This window comes from Gouania willdenowi, chromosome 14, assembly GCF_900634775.1.
Source record: "Gouania willdenowi chromosome 14, fGouWil2.1, whole genome shotgun sequence".
Classification (NCBI taxonomy): domain Eukaryota; kingdom Metazoa; phylum Chordata; class Actinopteri; order Blenniiformes; family Gobiesocidae; genus Gouania; species Gouania willdenowi.
This window is the reverse complement of record NC_041057.1, coordinates 29,678,514-29,699,060: the sequence shown is the minus strand read 5'-3', so window position 1 is coordinate 29,699,060 and position 20,547 is coordinate 29,678,514. Positions and strand designations below refer to the sequence as shown.

Genomic DNA, 20,547 nt, shown 5'->3' with positions numbered 1-20,547 from the left:
GATATTTTTAGAACGACAGCCAAAGCTTGTAAACTGCATCTGGTTAAACTTTTCCTCTCATCTTAACGGTTACTGTAGTTCAGAAGAAGCCTCGCAGGCAGGAACAGTTCAATGTTAGTTTAGCAAAGTTGAAAACACAATATACGGCAAAAAAAGAACAAAAAACACAAGCCCTAATTGAAACTTAAACTAATGAGAATATTTGCATTGCCTGAAGAAACTGCAAGTGAGGATGCAGGTGCTGGCCCGAGTCGCACTGCATTAGCGTTAGCATTAATTATCAACTAGCATCAACATAAAATTGTATTAGCATTAGTGTTAGCTAGTATTAGCATTGGCTAGCATTAACATGAACTAACATTAAGATTAACATTGTCTAGCATTAGCATTATTATTAGCATTAGCATAGCATTACCATAACCTTGCAATAACACTAACCAAGCAATAGCACTAATTTAACATTAACACTAACCTAGCATTAACCGAACATTAACTTTACCCTTGCTGAAAATTAGCAATAAGGTTGAAAACGTTGAAATGGATTGAAAAAGTAGAAATGCCTCCTGCGTCCTCACTAATAAGCACAAAACAAGGTGGATGTTTTATTTTATTCTAAATGTGTATTTTTATGTTCTTACTGCATGCACACACATAACCTATGCTCACTACATTTACGCAGTAACAGTGTATTGTATTTTTTTGTTTTGCTACTGGTTAAGTTTTTAAAAAGAATATGGGACTTTATATATAAACAACGCAATTCAATGTGCTTTACCTGATTTAAAAGTGCAACAGAAAACATTTAACAGTTTAAAAATCAATAAGAACAATAAAATCAGTAGTAAAAACATTAAATCAACAATATGATTAAAAATCTCCCTCTCAGTCATATGCAGTAGAGAAAAAGAGAGCTTTTAACTCGGACATACAAATAATCTTCAGACTGCTGAAAAAATTTCCCAACAAAAAATAAGAAACATCAAAGTACACGATAAGTATGACATGACACGCTGATTCAGTGATATCTCTAATGACCAACAATTGAATGTGAGTTCCTATCTTAAGGCCAGCGGTAGTGAGTGTCTCTATCAAACTTACAAGATAAAAGGCTGGTCCCAGGAAAAACAGGCTGTGCTCTTCAACACAGAGGTGCTGAACTTCTGTGGAGGATCATCCAACTGCAGCACACACACAGGATTCATGCTGCCTGCACACATGACAGGAAGCACCACAATCAGCTACACACAAAAACACTTTCATTTCAATCAGAAACCTTCATAAAAACATACAATAGATCGTAAAACATGCTGCTAATCACTGGGTTTGAAGGGCGGGGCAGGGCTTAGTGTGTCATTTGTGTAAAATGTAAATTGAGCAGGAATATCAAGTTGAATTTTTCTTGTTGCATATTTAAATTCACCTCTAGCGTGTTCCAGGATTGGGGTCAAATATACTTGTAATTGCATAATTGGTAATTAATTATAATTATAACTAATTGAAAAAAATATGTTGCTGTAGTAATCGTAATTGAATTGTAATTGAGTTCCGGACCTCCCCGGAGGGAGCAAGGCGGCCCTTGACCCCTCGGTGAGGAGGGGGAGGACTGCCGAGTTACACTGTAACGCAAACACTTTCGGTGGATTCTTCTTTGTTGGTGTTCGGCAGCTTATTCTTCTGTTTGGCGGAGTATCGATAGCAGTTTGAAGAAGTTTGATGCTGTACACGGTATTGGCATGTTAATACTTACTACTTGCCAATACCGATGCCAGCCTTTTAGTGCCGTATTGGGACTCCTACCAATACTCGTATCGGTATCGGCACAACATTAGTTTCAGATCAAGTTTACCTGTCAGTTCTCTTGAGGATAATTTTACCATTAAAATAGTTAAAATCTAGGGGTATACTGACCCATAGTTATATTAACATCAATATTTTCATGGATAAGGAAGCCTAACAAGTAGGGATGTAACGATTAATCGTAAGGCAGTTAAAAATCGATTCATAGGTATCACGGTTGACATCGATACTTTGAAAATTGAATCGCAGTACTTTTATTATATATACTATATATTTATCCCTTCTCTTGTCCAGCAGTGTACGTGGTGGGCGGACTCTGCAACTACTTTCTTTCTGGCCGTTAAACATGTTGATAAATGATTCCTTACCCCTTTAGCACCGAAATAATCTCTGTAATATTACGTGAATATCTGTAAAAGTCACTGCTAGCATAGCATTTCTTCTTCACTGCAAGATATCTGCATGCCAACTGACCACTGGGTTAACAGCGCCCTCTGCTGGTCCGAACAAATATCTGACCTAAATTGTTAAGGCACAAAAAACATTTTCAGTTGCACTTTAAAAAAAAAAGAACTATTATGCAGTTTTGCATTGTTTACTATAGAACCAGAATTTAAATTAATAGGCTTCTTTTTCATTTGTATTATTCCTTTATTTATTTCATTCAAGATTTATTTTTAGTTAAATTGCATTGTTTTGAATAGTTTATCAAGGGATTCTTTTGACAATGAAAAATAAAAGGAAAATAATACAGTATTTTTTCCCCCCAAAAAATAAAGGAATATTTTTCAGTCATCATTTGACTACAGTCCCATTTTGTAAAATAAATCGTGAGAGAATCGTATCGGGAGTTGAGTGAATCGTTACATCCTGACTAACAAGGTTACCAAGAGATGAGAAACAAATCAAATAGATAATATATTTTTGTGTATTTTGGAGCTGATATAAGACATGAGAAGATTAAAATTAACTCTCCTCGTGATATAAACATGGGGAAAATGTGAGCTCTGCTAATATTATTATTATTATTATTATTATTAATAATTATGGTGTGTCATTGAATTTCTGCATTAATTTGGAGAGATCTACAACTGAATTACACAATGATTCATGTCAGGCTAAATTGGATGCTTTAAAGGGCCGGATTTGGGCCCCGAGCCTTGGGTTTGACACGTGTGGGGGTGTATTTCAAAAACAAAACGATTCCTCGATTAAACCATTTAAGAAAATAATTTTATGCTAACTATCTGAGTCAATGTCTTGTTTAAATCATGTTACTGAAGCCACTGATTTTCATTCCCAGCACACAGCGCTCTGCCCGGACTGCTTTTCTTGAAGCGCTACCCTTTCTTCCACTATAGAACCATTGCCGTGGTTACAGGCACCCTGCAGGCTGTATGGAGCCTGCAGGGTGCCTGTAACCACGGCAATGGTTTCCACCGGTGGTAAATGAAAGTTTAGACAGTGACTGAATGTGTGGGATCATTACATCTGAACAAATACATAGCACTGTGTGGTGTGATGATTGTCATAGTTTTTTTTTTTTTTCCAACTTTGTTTATGAGTTTCTGAACATTTTACATGTAACACATTAAGACAGAAAAAGACATACAGCCAGGCACTAAGTATACATGAGCTTATCCTAACCACAAGTAAACTTGGATAAACAAACACAAAACTACTACACAAAACAACAACATACACAATACTAACAATGACGCTATAAACAACATCATAGTAAAATATCCTCAATTTAGCCACAAACAATCTAAGTGTAATGGGGGTCATCTAAAGTTTTAAATACTCCAAAATAGGGTTCTACATGTTGTAAAATGTCACTTCATATCTCAGTTTTTCAATGTAAAGAACTCCAATAAATTCTCTCAGTCAAGCTTCAAACACAGGTGGGGCATCAGATGTCCACATTTTCAAAACACCTCTCTTTGCAATAAGTATACCATAAGCAAACATTGTACAGGTTTTTTTTTTTTTTTTGTCCTTCTTTTCCAATGTTCTAGAAATGTCCAACAAGACAGATTCAGGGTCTGGAACAAGATTAATTTTAAAAATAGAGGAAAACCATTTAAATATTGAACAACAAAAGTATTTCATTTTTGGGCATTCCCATCTTTCACGGAGAGATGATGTTTGGGGGAGCAACTTAGTTCTTAAATAACGTAACCTACGTAAAACTTTGAAATGAATTAATTATAATCTAGAATTAATAGAACAATAAGGATATCACTGTAATACAGTTTTAGCATTTCATAGCTGCTCAGCAGGAGAATCTATTTAAAGCAGCTGAACCACAGGTCAAATTGATCACTTTTCTACATAAAGGCTGAGCTATAGCGGTAAATATGGAGTAAGTTTTAAGTTTGTCAATTTAATTGCTCATAAAATAAAACAATGCTCTGAGGTATTAACTCACATGTCCCCTGTGTACTTCTAAATGTTTCAAAACATACTTTATATGTTGATAAATGAATAACAATAAAAACAAAAACTTAATTGCAAACAAATGAATAACCACTTATATTTACAATATTACAAAATAAAGTAGACAACTGTAATTAAAAGATAAATTCTTATTAGCATTATATAGCTTACCGTAAAAGTAATAATTTCTGAAAAAATTGTATGTCTGCATGCTGTCTGTGTTTTATAATTAAATATTTTAGTTAATAAAACCCCAGAAGACAAAGTCTTGGCGGTCACTCCCTCCAGCTCCAATCACAGGATTTAGAGAAAGGAGGGTGAGCAGAGCCCATGACGGAGCCTCCTCATTGGCTGCCTTGATATATAGTGAAGCGTGTGCACGGTGCAAACTTGTTTTCAGCCTTGGACTAACTTTGGATGCACAAGTGGCTGTTTTCCTTCTAGAATGACAATCTAATGTTCCATTTTCCTATATTTTGTGTGCATACTTTTGTGTAACGACGTATTTTACCGGCAGTGCACGATCAGTTCTCGTGCGCAATTTTGTGCACTTCCGTGAGGAGGAGCAGCTTGGGAGGGATTATCAGAGTGGGGGACGGGATTTACGGTTCAAATTAAGTCACGCCCCTATGTCATGTAAAACTGCTAGTTATGGAATACAATCACGAAGCATAAAGACAGTAAAACGTGACTTTTCTATGATGAATCGATTAATCATTTAAAAATGGATAAATTAATTGATTATTAAAGGGTTGCTTACTGCTGCAGTCCTAATGTATTAATTTCTCTGCCTAATAAAAGCTGGTTTGCTTTTATGAGGAGATTTCCTGGTAATATCCTTCCTGCTCTCTGAAGAGGATGTTAAAGTGTGAGTTTCCAATGTAAACAGTGACCAGGCTGAAAAGCATTATGCTGCTGCTATCAAGAGACCAAAAAAAAAAATTATGCTATCAAAGAAGATACCACATGTGATCAGTTTAAGGATGGAAAGTTTAAGGTCATACTCAGTTTTAAACATGAGGATGATGGTGTTATTTGTTATTTAGTAACAGATAAAGGCACTGACGCTTCAATTAATATAGATGGAATTGAAATTAATAGATTTTTGGGTGTCGTGCTGGATGAGAATCCATTGCTATGCTACACAAGGTAAATTATTATTTAGATAACGAAGCATTGTATATTTTATACAACACTATGATTGTTTAATATCTGACCTCCTGTGTTGACGTTTGGGGAAATGCTTGTAAAACAAGACATACAGGTATAGACAATATAAAGATCCAACAAAGTCATTATTCCTTCAGATAAAATTGTTGAACGTTCATGAATTAGAAAATGAGAGTATTCTGCAAATTATGTTTAAAGCTCCTAAAACAATGTCACCAATTAATAATAGAACAAGATAAAGTAAGTATAACTTAAAAGCAACAGATGTTTAAAAGATTCAGGACAAAACTGTTGGGACGTTGTGTTTATGGAACAATCGAGACAAAGAAAACAAAGAATCCAAGTGAACATTTTAATTTTCTAAACATAAGATGATGAAAAAAAAAACATTAAAGATTAGAGATAACTTGCAAAAAATTTATAAAATTTACTCTAAGTTTTTATTCATCCACAATTTCCATTTATGTATGTCCTTTTTTATTATCTATTTATTTATAATTTTGTTCTGTTGAGTTTTGGTCTGTTTTGTTCTCTTTAAAAAAAAATGCAGTGTACTTTTGATGACAGTTGTCTGTGAAAATGACATTTTGTTTGTTAATTAATGCAATAAAGTATTTGGAAAAAAAAACATATATATAATGAAATATGTTGTGTGATGTCGTGAAAGCTATAAAAACTTTTTTTTTTTTTTTTTTAAAGGCTGAATTGTACCTTGGAATTATAATGGAATGTGACCGTCAGTGTTGTCCTATTCTATTTGTATTGTTATTGTTGGTTTTTTGTTGCTCATTGTATTGTTGTTTCTATGTTGTGTTCTTTGTAAACTGATTTAATATTGCAAAGAGGGAAGATTACAGGAGATTATTCTTCTTTCATTAAAGATTTTGTGTTTGACATTTGTGTTCACAGTTGACCGAGTCAAATTCCTCGTGTGTACAACATACACTTGGCCAATAAAGATGATTCTGAATCTGATTCTGATTCTGATATTGAATTGCTTTTTTTTCATTAAAGATTGAAATCAAAATTTCAATTAAAAAATAAATAAAAGAAGCAGTTTTCACCTCACAGGTAAAATAATTACAATTACAATAATTATCATTACACTTTGTAATCTAAAGATTAGTTTCATTGTCCTAAAGTACCAATTTTATAGTCTAATGTCGAATATTTATTAGCATGTGATCTATATTAAACAGTATGAGAATTCTGTAGAGCTCAAACATGCAGATTTTACTTTGGTGAACAAGCAGATATTCTGTTTATAAATGGCCTACAAGGAAGTACAAAGTGACCGTCTCTGCTTATGATTTTATTGCTTTTGTTGCACAATGTCACATCCAGGCCCATGTTAGTGATTTAGCCTTAAAGACTCAGACGTCTGTACTTTGCAGAGTAACTTGTTTGTAAAATTGAAAGCAAAAGCTTAAAATAGTTTCTCATATTTTAAACATCTGTAAAACTTCTGATTTGAAAGGATCAACTCAAAACAGATGGATGAATCTAAGAGTAGATTAGGCTCCAATTTTTGTTAAATACTAGTTTTTTTTTACATTTCTTTTTTAACTGTTTCCTTTCTGTCTGAAAGCACTTGTAATTGTTTTGAAAATTCTTCTGTGAAGAAAGTTAGTCATTAAGTTTATCAAAGTATTAGTTATGTTATGAACCAATATATATAATATATTTGGATACATGTAACCAACCTGCAGCTTCGTCCTGCTGATTGAGAGCAAGCCGGATGTTTTTCACTAGCAGCTTCCATTCATGGGCACGTGGGGGCTTTGGGGGGGACACCACTTTGTTGAGGACGTCCTATTAGGAGACAGAACAAAATGTGTTCATAACGATACAAAGTCACTTTATAATGCTTTACAGCAAAGGTAGGCCACTTTTATCACAGCGGGGCCACAAAAATGTGTGTGTTTGACCGAATCATGTCAGAGTTTAGAATAATGAGGGATCTGAGCATTAATACAGGAAAGTTTTTAGAGAAATTTTGTGTGTTTTTCTGTCCTGTGTATGTTCTCTTGCTTGTTGTGAGGCATTTTGTGCATTTCTGTAGTTCTTTTGTGCATTTTTCCTGTAAAATATAGGATTTTTGGAGTCATATTGTGTATTTGTGCTGCCATTTTACATATTTTGGAGTAATTTTCGTGCATTTCTGATGTCGTTTTGCTTGTTTGTTAGTACTGTGGGTTTGCCGAGTCTTTTCTTGTCTTTTTGTGTTCTTTTGTTGTAATTTTTTGTAAATTTGTATATTTTTCCAAGTAATTTTATGTATTACTGTTGTCATTTTGTTAATTTTTGTTGTAGTTTTGTGTGATTTTCTCTCGTCTTTTACTGTATTTTCCTGCAATGTTGTAATTCATTGTATTTTTTAATGTATTCTTGCTCTTGTTTTGTGTATTTTTCTATCATTTTGTACATTTACTTTAAGGGCCGTAAAAAATTAGACTGAAGGTTGCCTGTTGCCTATGTTTGCTTTACAGAGAGAAATGCATAGAGTGTAGTTTAAGAGATGATCTAAATCTGTCATAAATCCCAGTTCTTCATACTCGCCTCCATTTGTTCTGCTTCTAAAACATCAACCTTTACAACAAGGTCACCTCTGAACTGAAGCTGTGACTAAGTGAATATCAGTGTTATTCACCTCCCCTCACAGTGGTCCTCGTGTCATGGCTGTTATTTATAGGTACAGGTGATGCAGAGCTAAATGAACGTATAAATATGTTGCACTGGACTGATGCACTTACCATTCAGATATTATTAAATAGAAATCGATAAAAAAGAGAGGAAATACATTTCCAAACCAAAGATAATTGTTGCAAAGTGTATTCGCAGGCACTTTGAATGAGATTGAAAGGCCTGATGCAAAACTAGCCTGATGTTTGCGTGCAATTCTATGACTGGCTTTGTTGGATTTGCATCCAAGTTGGACACTTTAACGATAAAAACAAAACCTCAACTAATGGTCAGAACAAAAGGAACTCATTATACTTTTATATCTTTAATCACACAGAACATGTCTGCAAGTTCGGACAATCTTCAAAATTGGACTTTGTAAATCATTGATGCAAGGTATTTCAAATTAAAGATTAAACCAGGGCTTTTGCCTTTATTGGTCATAAACTGAATGTTATAACAGATATGAAATTTGTCCTCTGCATTTAACCCATCCCTGAGGCACAGTGGGCAGTCATTTTGCGGTACCTGGGGAGCAGTTAGGGGTTAAGGAACTTGCTCAACATTCCACAGTGTTGGCCCGGGTGAGATTCGAACCAGCAACCCTCCGATTACAAGCCCAGTGTCCTTACCCATGAGGTAAGGACTAGTCATGGTTCAAGATTCAAGATGGTTCTGTTCTAATCTGCCTATTTTGCATGCACTGATCAAATCAAAGTTACAGGACTGAACTGAGCGTCCACATTAAATGAGAGGGAAAAAATATAATTAGGTTTTATATATGTTGTTTTAAAAACAATAAACAAAAAAAAAAAACCTTTTTATTTGTTCATTTAGTTTTCTTCATTATTACATGTTTGTTCAGCAGACAGATAATTCATTCTGCCTCAAATTTAACTTCCTCAAATGCCAGGCGGTCTGCACCAGTTCTGCTCGTGCACTAATGATTGCTGCAATCTTAGTGAATTCTGTGCAGCAGGTGAGGAAACTGCGTCACCAAAATAATTCAGGCAAGCAATGAATTACCACCCTTTATTTCAGATCTTTGTGAATCCAGCCCTCAATGTAGCAAGTGAGCACCTTACTTTAATGTTGTTGTGTTTAAGTTGTTTTTCCAATTCTGGCCAGAAAAAAAAGAAAAATAACTTGTGTGACTAAAAGAACATTACGTTTAGCATGGCAATATTTTTGTATGATAACAAGTTTGGTAAATTGCTTACCTCCAGTAGTACCTTTACCTAACCTAAATGATCTTTATTCATTTTTGCCATTTGGGGCTATGATTTTAAATAGGTAAATTAGTTTGTTTTATTGGTAAATGTCTTTAAAAATAGTCGGAATAATCTGAATGGAAAAAATAGTGATTTTGCAAATAGAAAAAAAAGCGATTCACAATGTGAAAATATTTCCATGTCGCCCACCCCTATTCACAGCACAGTGCACCTCAGCCCACTTAGTCAGTGGAGCATTTGGGAAAATAAAGAAAGAAGTAAGAAACCCGATCTTAGAGAAACACATTGTTTGTCCTGGTGAGTTGAATAGTTCAGTGTCCTACTCTGCAGTTTAAAAACACATGAAGGATCAGTGTATTTTAGACATTGGCTGCATCCTTTCACAATAGGATTTCAAAAATTAGTTATTCAAGTTCCTCGAACTTTGAAAATGGCAACTTTCAGGCACTCCATATGAAAAAAAAACTATTGTTTTTTGCTTCTTCTGTCTTCTAACATTTAATTTTTTGTTTTTAAAAACACAAAATTAAAATCAACCATTTTTTTTACCCTTATAAAGAAAAATACTTAAATTTCAATAATAACTGGAATTTTAAAATGAAAATCATTAAAGCACTTTTCTGAATGGATAACCTAATGACAAAAACATACACTAATCGAGAAGCCACAGTTTATTCAACCCCGCCCACTGGTTTTACTTTACTACCTTTACAGCCTCTATCAGGTTACTCAAGTTTATCCAGGTGACACAGTGTTATATAATGTTGTTCAAACACACTCCTGAAATAACCGTGACCCTCCCAAGTCTCCTTCCCAACTGAAGAAGTCAGTTATATTCTTTGTTTTGTATTTTATGTACAATCATCCATTCCTTAAAGTCAGAACAAAAACGAATACGTTAAGGTTTATTTTTTTCTGACAACTTTTTTCAGGAAATGTACTAAAATCTCCCGACATGTTTTTCGACTGTCAGTCTTTCTCAGAGGCATCTGGCCGGCCACGCCCCCCTATCGCCTTATGTTCTCTGGAAAAGAGATTCCAGAAAGAACTCAGATGTAAGTGATCAGCACACACCCGAGGAAGACTGACAGTTGGCAGTTGAAACATGTCAGAAGATCAAAGTAAAAGTTGTCTGAATAAATGAAACCTTAAAACGAATTTGCTGGAATTAGAACAAAAACTGTTGAAAAACATGATGACGTTTTCCTTTCAGTTTATTATCAGACAACTGTAGGATGCTTCTTAATTCAGCTGAACTTTTACTTTCATTAAGCACCGATAAAGATAAACGTCCCAATTAAACATCAGCATCCGGAGTCCAAATCTTTTAGTTTGCAGATTAGCTTTGATTGGTCATGGCTGATGTGGTGTGATGTAGGGCTGGGCGATATGGCCTTTTTTTTTAATATCTCAATATTTTCAAGCTATACGACAATATACGATATATATGTCAATATTTTACCCTTGCCTTGAGATGATGCTTTGATGCGTACAATCGAACCAGAATGGCAATACTCAATATACAGTTGTGTGCGAAAGTCAGGGCACCCCTTTAAAAACAGCATATTTTATATATTTAAAAAGTTTTATTCATATTTACTGTCTCTCTGGTATATGGGAAAAAAAGACAATATTGTTAGGAAACATTAATGCATAGTTACATTTTATTTTATAAATTGAACAAAATTACAAAAATGAAAAACATAATTTTGGCATGTGCAAAAGTCGGGGCACCATACAGCATCAGTACCTTCAGTACTTAGTAACACCCCCTCTGGCAGATATCACAGCTTGTAAACGCTTCTTATAGCCAACAACAAGTCTCTGGATTCTATTATTTGGGATTTTTCCCCATTCTTCCTTGCAAAAGGCTTCCAGTTCTGCAATATTCCTAGGACGTCTTGCATGCACAGCTCTTTTAAGATCTACCCACAGATTTTCGATAATGTTTAAGTCGGGAGACTGTGAAGGCCATTCCAAAACCTTCAGCTTGCGTTTCTTGAAGTAGTCCATGGTGGATTTGGAGGTATGTTTAGGATCATTATCCTGTTGTAGAAGCCATCCTCTTTTCAGCTTTAGCTTTTTTACAGATGCTGTGATATTTGCCTCCGGAATTTGCTGGTATTTAATTGAATCCATTCTTCCCTCCACCCGAGCAATGTTTCCTGTCCCACTGGCTGCAACACAACCCCAAAGCATGATGGATCCACCCCCATATTTAACAGTTGGCAAGGTGTTCTTTTCATGAAATGCTGCTCCTTTTTTTCTCCAAACATACCTTTGCTTATTGTGGCCAAAGAGTTCTATTTTAACTTCATCAGTCCACAGCACTTGTTTCCAAAAGTCATCAGGCTTCTGTAGATGTTCTGTTGCATATTTTTGACGTTGTATTTTATGATGAGGTCGTAGATAAGGTTTTTTTCTACAGACTCTTCCATGAAGGTCTTGTTTGTGCAAGTATCGGCGCACAGTGGAAGGGTGCACCACCACTCCTGAGTCTGCTAAATCTTCCTGGAGGTCTTTTGAAGTCAAATGTGGGTTTTGGTTTACCTTTCTGACCAGACTACGAGCTGTTCTCTCCGAGAGTTTCCTTGGTCTTCCAGATCTCTTCTTGACCTCCACAGTTCTCCTCACCTGCCATCTCTTAATTATGCCTCGCACTGTGGAAACTGCAAGCTGAAAACGCTTTGCTATCTTCTTGTAGCCCTCCCCGGCATTGTGGGCATCAATTACTTTCATTTTTTCTGTCTTACACAGCTTCTTAGAGGAACCCATGGTTGCTGAGTGTTTGTACAAGGTTTGTGGAGTCGCCGTATTTAAGAAACCCTCAAATTGGCACCAGCTGGCACTCCCTAATGACAATTGTTGACACATGCTTCAGGACCAATGAGCTGGTAGAGGTCTGAGCTTGTAAAAAGAATCTGACACTTTGAAACTCTCAGGGTGCCCCGACTTTTGCACATGCCAAAATTATGTTTTTCATTTTTGTAATTTTGTTCAATTTATAAAATAAAATGTAACTATGCATTAATGTTTCCTGACAATATTGTCTTTTTTCACATATACCAGAGAGACAGTAAATATAAATATAACTTTTTAAATATATAAAATATGCTGTTTTTAAAGGGGTGCCCTGACTTTCGCACACAACTGTATATTGATGTTTTCTCTGTGATGTAATTGGGGGTTCCCCCAACTAATATACCATAGCGTACCTGTTAGTTTCTTTTTTCAGAGGTAAACCCCATAGTAAATCTTAAAACCCATTAATTTAATGAAGCATTAAACCAATATTTTACAATATTTCAGGTAAGTCAGTTAAAGCCACATGCCAAATCTCACACACGGACCGTTATTAACATAAGTGTAAAGAACAATATCATCATTTATCAAACAAATTCTGTGTATTTGTGCACATTTATCAGATACTATTATCAAAAGTATTATAATATAACAGTTACCACTACTAACACTTTTTTTTTTACTGACTCTTTGTTTGACTCGGTCTCATAATGTTGTCACTGCGGCTGCTGAGGTGAGTGAGTGGAGGAGGGGGGTGTTTAGTCAGCACATGTGTGTGTTGAGTTTCACTCAGGGACAGAGCGGGAGAGAGGGGGCGGGGTTAAAAAGGCATACTGACGGCTCTACAGAAGAAACTTTTGATGTTACATGAATTATAGCGATATTACGATATCACCCTATGCTATATCTCTTAAATAAATATATTGATATTTCTTAAAAACTCTATATATCGCCCAGCCTTAGTGTGATGCTCACCCTGACCTCTGAGGCCTGAGCAGGCCTGCAGCTCAGCAGCACAGAGGGACTGGTCGCACACAACAGCTGCTTCAGCTGCTCCGTCAGGGATGATACACTACAAGGATGTGTAACGTCCTGAAAAGAGATACAACACCGTTAGACACGTAACACACACACCGACGTTTTCATCATAGGAGGCTTGGGTCATGCAATCATGTTTATGAAAGTGCATAACTGTGTCAGATGTTTTGTTACCTCCCTAAAGAACACACACATGCACACGCACACGCCATGAAAGTTACCTGGTTGCGGATGGGCTTCAGTTGCAGCTCGGCCGTCTCCAGGTGAGACACCTCCCAGCTCACCTTCACCTCATCTTCAGCTTCTTGCATGTGCAGATGAAGCTGAGGAAGGAAAATGTTGACGTAAAATATAATTTCATTCAACAGAAATTTTTTAGTCCTGAAAGCAGCTTCCATGTATATTTAAAACTGCTTCTCTTGAATTAAAAAAAAAAAATATATATATATATATATATTTATTTATTTAGTAATGGTGTTGGGAAAAAATCAATTTGGCAATATATTGCCAACATTCACCACATGATTATCGTATGAATTCAAAAATAGTCTAAATTGATGTTTCTAATTATGTTAAAAACATTTAATTGCGCTAACATGCAGTATGTATAGCACGTAAACACCCGGTCACTAGGTGTCAGTAAACCATATCAGACATTGTTAAAACTACCTCACTCCTCAATGCATTTTAGCTTTATTTTCATAAAACATACTGGGCACTTTAATAACTGTATGTGGATACTTATATATATAATTTAAAGAACTTAACAGAATCTGTTGTAGAAGCAAATGTTAAACTTTTATGAAAATATTGGTAGGTAAATTACAGTTAGTTACCATTTAGTTGTTTAAAAAAAATGAAAGAAATTGTATTTTGTACTTGGTGAAATTTGTAATTATTGATATTGTGACATATCGCAATGTATATCGTATTGTATAGTATTGCGATATATCGTCTCGTGACATGCAAATAGTGAATCGTATCATATCGTCAGATTCATGGCAATGCACACCCCTAATGTTTAGGTCCTTGAGGTGCCCTGGTCCCTGATTGAATGGGAGAACCATCATTTTCCTACTGCATGGGTGACACTCTCCTGCCATAACTATTAATTAATTTGGCTTTGGAGCAGTTTATTAAAAATAGTATAATTTTTATACGTTTAACTATTTCTTACTTTACCAAGAATAATCTGTATAATGTTAGTAGATTCTCTATGAGCCAGCACAAGCTACAGTCCCCTCTGAAAGTATTGGATTTCCATTGGTTTTTTTTGTATACTGAAGACATTTGGGTTTCAGATCAAAACATGAATATGAGACAAAAGTTCAGAATTCCAAATATTATTTTATGGTATTTACATCTAGATGTGTTAAACAACTCAGGATATAGCTACTTTTTATTTGAACCCACCCACTTTTCAAGTGAGCAAAAGTATTGGAACAGACATTATTAAATGAACTTAAAGTGATTAACATTTAATATTTAATGGCATAACCCTTACTTGCAATAAATACATCAAGCCTGTGACCCACTGACTTCACCAGACTGTTGCATTCTTCATTTGAAATGCTTTTCCAGGCCTTTACTGCAGCCTTTCAGTTCTTGTTTGTTTCTGGGGGTTTCTCCTTTCAGGCTCTATTGGGTTAAGGTCCAGTCATTGACTTGGCCAGTCTAAGACCTTCCACTTATTCCCCCTGATGAAGTCCTCGGGTCATTGTCTTGTTGCATGATGAAGCTTTTCCCGATTCGTTTGGATGCAATTTTCTGTAAATTGCCAAACAAAATGGTTTTGTAGACTTCAGAATTAATTCTGCTGCTACCATCATGAGTTACATCGTCAATAAAGACTAGTGAGTCCATTCCAGAAGCAGCCATGCAAGCCCAAGCCATGACATTACCTCCACCATGCTTCACAGATGAGCTTGTGTGTTTTGGATCATAAGCAGATCCTTTCTTTCTCCATACTTTAGCCTTTCCATCACTTTGGTAGAGGTTCATCTTGGTCTCATCAGTCCATAAAACTTTGTTACAAAACATTTGTAGCTCATGATTGTACTTCTTTGCAAAATCCATCTGGCCTTCTGATTCTTTTTGCTGATGAGTAGTTTGCATCTTGTGATATGGTCCAGAAGTGTGAAAATATCGCGATATTTTTCCGCACGATCGATTATCGATATGCTCCTGCTAAGTATCATTTTTTTTTTTTTTTTTTTTTTTTTTTCCAAAACCTTTTCTGCTTTTTTACTAAAATGTGCAGGTACGTCTTCACAGAAATTTTGTCACTGTTTGTTAAAGGAACCAATTTATTGTTTACTAGAATATTGCACTAAAATGGTGTCACTGGTAAGAAAGACCCTATTTTTTGTTTACAGAAAGCACTATTGGAGATACTTATTTGTTTACATTGGTATGTTGACACTTATTTACAGAAATGTTGCACTAAAATACTGTTACTGTTCATAGGATACTTTTTCAATTTATTGTCTTTCAGATATAAAATAAAAATTTAATTTTTCACTTAATCTGTTTTTTCTTGTTATATCATAGATTATCGTAGATTGATGTCTGACCAATATATCGATAATCGCAGTATCGTCATATTGTGATATCGTTATTGCGACCTTTGTAGCGCGTATCTTGTGGTACCCAGAGGTTCCCACCCCTAGTATGGTCTCTATATTTCTTCTCTCGAAGTCTTCTTCAAACAGTGGATTGTGATACCTTCGCCCCTGCCCTGTGGAGGTTGGCAGTGATGTCACTGACTGTTGTCTTTGGGTGATTCTTCACAGCTCTCACAATGATTTTGTCATCAACTGCTGTTGATACCCTTGGCCGACCTGTTCATGGTCTGCTGCTCAGTACACCAGTAGTTTCTTTCTTTTTCAGGACATTCCAAATTGTTGTATTGGCTATGCCCAATGTTTATGCAATAGCTCTGATCGTTTTCCCTCTTCTCTCAGCTTTTCTCCCACAGACATCTCTCTGGTCTTCATGTTTGCTTAACAGCAAATGCAGTTTTCACAGGTGAAACCCAAAGCCAGTAACAAAAACTATTTAATGTTTGAACAATCAATCTAAAAGGCAACACCTGAGCAAATACAAACACCCATCAGTCACATGTTCCAATACTTTTGCTCACTTGAAAAGTGGGTGGGTTCAAACAAAAGTTTCTCTGTCCTGAGTTGTTTAACACATCTCGATGTAAATACCATGAAATAAAAGCTGGAATTGTGAACTTTTGTCCCATATTCATGTTTTGATCTGAAACCCAAATGTCTTCAGTATACAACAAAAACAAAGGAAGTGCCCTTGCCGTTCCAATACTTTTGGAGAGGACTGTATGTCTAATTATTTATTCTAACAACAGATTAATGATGAACGTAAAGCAATTGGAATTGGAAACTTGAAGGAAACGGAGGAAGAAAAGAGAGGTCACAGATTGAGCCACCCTGCCCCAACATGTCTGAATTCCAGTGTAAGGCTGAACAGGCGTCTCTGTTATTCCAAACAAAGGACTCATCAGATAACACGGCCAATGCTTAGATGGATCCAAAATAATATCACAATCACAACTTAAACCCACAAAGTTAAACTCCCTGTCCTTGTTAAATACCCTAAGTCTGACTATCTTACACTGTTGTGTTAACACTATAGAAATCTACATGAAATAATAATAATAATCTCCCTTAAGATGCCACTCACTCATGTTCATCCCTCATTACACACAGCAGGTCATGTACAATGTAAAAGTCCAAAGTGCATGACACAGCAGCGCACGTCTATTGTACCCTATGCTGTAAATACCCAGAGCTACTGGTGAACATTCATTACATGATGAGCCATGAGGATTCTAGATTGGAGTCCAGACAAAAAGTGACAAATGTTGCACTGCATGGTCTGGATTCTGGAACAAGTAGGGCTCTCCGACTTTTCCCGACTAGAGCCTAAACACAGTGAGAGTGAAACAGAGCCAGGATCTGCTTCCATAACCCTGCAGCGATAACAGCAACAAATCCAGCACCAAAACAAAACCCCAGCTACTCTAATCCTGTGTTTAGCCTCCTAGTCTCTCACCCAGCTTGTATTTCTGGCACAATGAGCCCAGTGAGGTGACAAGCACCTTAGTGGCTTAAAAATAGCTTCAACACAATTGGGTTGGCTTATATAGCCTGTTGCATCCATACATTAGTAATGATTTAACACTCACTGCAGCAGAAAAGAGATGGAGAGCTTACATCATTTCATGTAAAGGTGTCCCAATCCGATATTGATATTGATTATTGGTCCGATATCAGCCAGAAAATAAATATCGGATTTTATCGGACTGCATCTAAAATCTCCAATATAATATATATTGGTTTCTATCTTCTATTTTATTTTCTAATTTATTGTATTCAATCATAGATTATTTTTATTCTAAAAGGTTAATTATATGTAATTGGTTTATAATAAATGGGTCTGTTTTTTTAATAATCAAACCTTCTCTAACATTCAACACTACAAAATAAGTAATAAAAGTATGTATGAATCATGTTGATATCATCTCGGATCAATATCAACCAATACTCAAGGCTGCAATATCGGTATCGTATCGGAAGGGAAAAAGTTGTATCGGGACATCCCTAGTTTCATGTACATCACAATTATTGACTAACAATGTTAAGGGTGTCCTGATCCAATATCAAATATCAGATTATATAGGCATACATCTAAAATTTGTTTTTATTGGATTTATTGAGGTTATTTCTGAGGGTTTTTTAATTAACTTCATACTTATTTTATTCAAATGCATAAGATTCTAATTTTTAAGGTTAAAATTGTTGTTACACATTGGTTAATAATAAATAGGTCAATTTTTTAATCATACCTACTGTTATTCAGAGTCAGAGTTGGCCAGTGGCTAATCAATAGTGAACACAGCCTTTTATAATTAAAATAATTAAATCAGTAGTTTTGCTTGATTAATTTAACAATGTGAGTTATCTAATGATGTAATTGATAGGACCAGAGTTTCAGACAAAAATGACTCGTACCGACTTATTGACTGGGCAAGAGTCTCCAACATTTGTACCAGAGTTAATTCTGACAATTTATTTAGTTTTAGTCCTGTGCTCTGTTCAAAATGGCATACTCAACACTATGCAAATTAAATGAGTATATACTGTCTTCTATATTCTATAAGTATAATTAGGATGATGAGCGTTCCCACTGAAGTATACTTCCAAGTTTCCCAAGATGCATTTGGAACCTACAACGACAAAATCCTGAAGAACACAGAGGCTAAATATCTCTGTTGATTCTCCACCTTTGAAAGCAGAACATCAACATGTGGTGATTTGATCCCTAAAACTCACTGAAACACATTTCGACACATTGTGCTACTGACAAAACCTTCAAGTTAACTTCAAGCCCAATTTACAAAGCGTTAAAAACTAATGAAAGACAAGAAGAGATGCTTTTTTTTTTTGAAAAGAGGATGTTTGTCTTTCAGCTTGAAGCTGGTCCCAAAACAAATTTACATTCCGCTCACAATGCATCATGGGGCGGTTAAGTATGACTAGTGTGGCGACCGTGCATACTTCAAAAATGTCCCAATATATACAATAGTATATATCAAGGTATTTCTCACATACTATCTAATGTGAACGCACTACATACTAATTTTAATGTCAAACTTGGTATGAGTCGTACGTTAGAATGTGATTTACGACGCAGTCATGGTCTTTGGAATAAAATGTAACTTAGTCTTAGTCAAAATGTGGTCATCAGGTCTATTTCAGCTTTGGTCTTGCTTCTGTTGACTAAAGGACGTTATAATTCAGGTATAGTTGACTAAAATATACAGCATAATAAGGCTGGGCGAGATGGACGAAATCTCATATCTCGATATTTTTTCTGAAAATGGCGATATACGATATAAATCTCGATATTTTGAATTCAAATAAAGTCTTACAAGAAAAACAATTCAGGATTAAATTTGATGACGCAAAATGCCACACAGGCACATTTATTAACAGCAGCACAATATGTGCCACTCTTGGCCTTTTCACCTGTCAGGGACAGCACGTGTGAGTGAGTTCTGTAGTGGGGCTTGATTAGGCAACCTTGGGGTCAGGTCCCCATTTAGGGTAGCGAGATACTGGGAGGGAGTCACCAGACGCCTTCAAGAAACTAAGAATATTTTCTGAACTATTTGAGCCCATTATTGATTATTTGTACCATTTTTCTGCAACGACACCAAACTTGTCATATTTTAACCAATTTTCATCACTTTTTCTTACCATATTTTTGCTACTTTTAATGCATTTTAGCTACATTTCTCCTATTTCTGCCACTTCTCTATCAAATTTAAATGCCTTCAAAGACATTTTACGCACTTAAATCCTTTCCACCACTTTAAGTCTTTTACCACCTAATGTTGTATATATTGACCCATTTTTGTCACTTTTAACCTCTTTTCACCATATATCATGCTTATTTTTGCCAATTTAACCACATTCACGTTTTGTCATGCCCTTTATTTGCCAGTTTAAACTAACTGTTCCTACTTTTTTAATTAAAGTACCTAAACCCCCTAAAACAAATATTTTAATATAAAATAAACTAGGAAAACATGCGTCGATATAAGCAATATTCTAATTTTCTATATCGCCAAAATAGAAAACTCGATATATCTTGAATCTCGATATATTGCCCAAAATTCAGTTAGCATTGATGAACCTGATAATGGATGGTATTAATATTTGTAGATACACGCAGACAGATTAAATGTGATCAATGCATAAAACCACCTGATCACTTGAGTTCTGATTGGATATCATCTCATGTGATGGAATTTTATTAGTTAACAAAAATATCTATATATTTTTATATAGCTTTCGTTCATATGTACGTTTTAAAAATTAGTCATAATAAGCCCTATTCGCACGAGATTAATTTTACCTAGGGACCACATGCGATTTGTAATAATTGTGGAGAATGTCTGTGACGTCGATCCTGTGCGAATCAGCCATGTCAGTAACTTGTAAAGTAAAAATTCTCCCACAAATGACCTACTATATCTTGCTGAACACTGAGATCCTGTGATAATAGTAATCCAATGCCAATAGGCATCTCTGTGATATGGATAGAAATGTATGAAGGTAGATATGTTGCAAAATGTTAGCTTGTAGATGTGAGCTTGCGCATAAAAAATCCACACGTGAAATAAATTTAATGTCACAAATGACGGAAAAAAATTAGAGACTGATATTTACATAAAGTTACAGCTGCAAACTTGTAATCCAACATTTTTTCACATGTTTTTTAATTACTTGCATAAATGATCGTTTACAACCACAACTCTCCGGTTACTACTTCTCAAATCTGCCGCTACAGATGCACA

The 20,547-nt window shown here is 35.4% G+C and overlaps 1 protein-coding gene across 3 annotated transcripts in view; it reads right to left on the bottom strand.

The window, feature by feature from the left end:
* Window positions 1–20,547, bottom strand: part of c2cd2 (C2 calcium dependent domain containing 2) — a 40,600-nt gene that overhangs the window by 10,744 nt on the left and 9,309 nt on the right. For 2 of the 3 annotated variants that reach the window (XM_028467234.1, XM_028467236.1), the window contains exons 4-7: window positions 13,382–13,483; window positions 13,098–13,214; window positions 7,110–7,218; window positions 1,099–1,207 (exon numbers count right to left, since the gene is read on the bottom strand). In XM_028467234.1, coding sequence (XP_028323035.1) covers window positions 1,099–1,207; window positions 7,110–7,218; window positions 13,098–13,214; window positions 13,382–13,483 — 437 coding nt within the window. The remainder of the gene's footprint in view (window positions 1–1,098; window positions 1,208–7,109; window positions 7,219–13,097; window positions 13,215–13,381; window positions 13,484–20,547) is intronic. The other variant, XM_028467235.1, reaches the window with a different exon arrangement.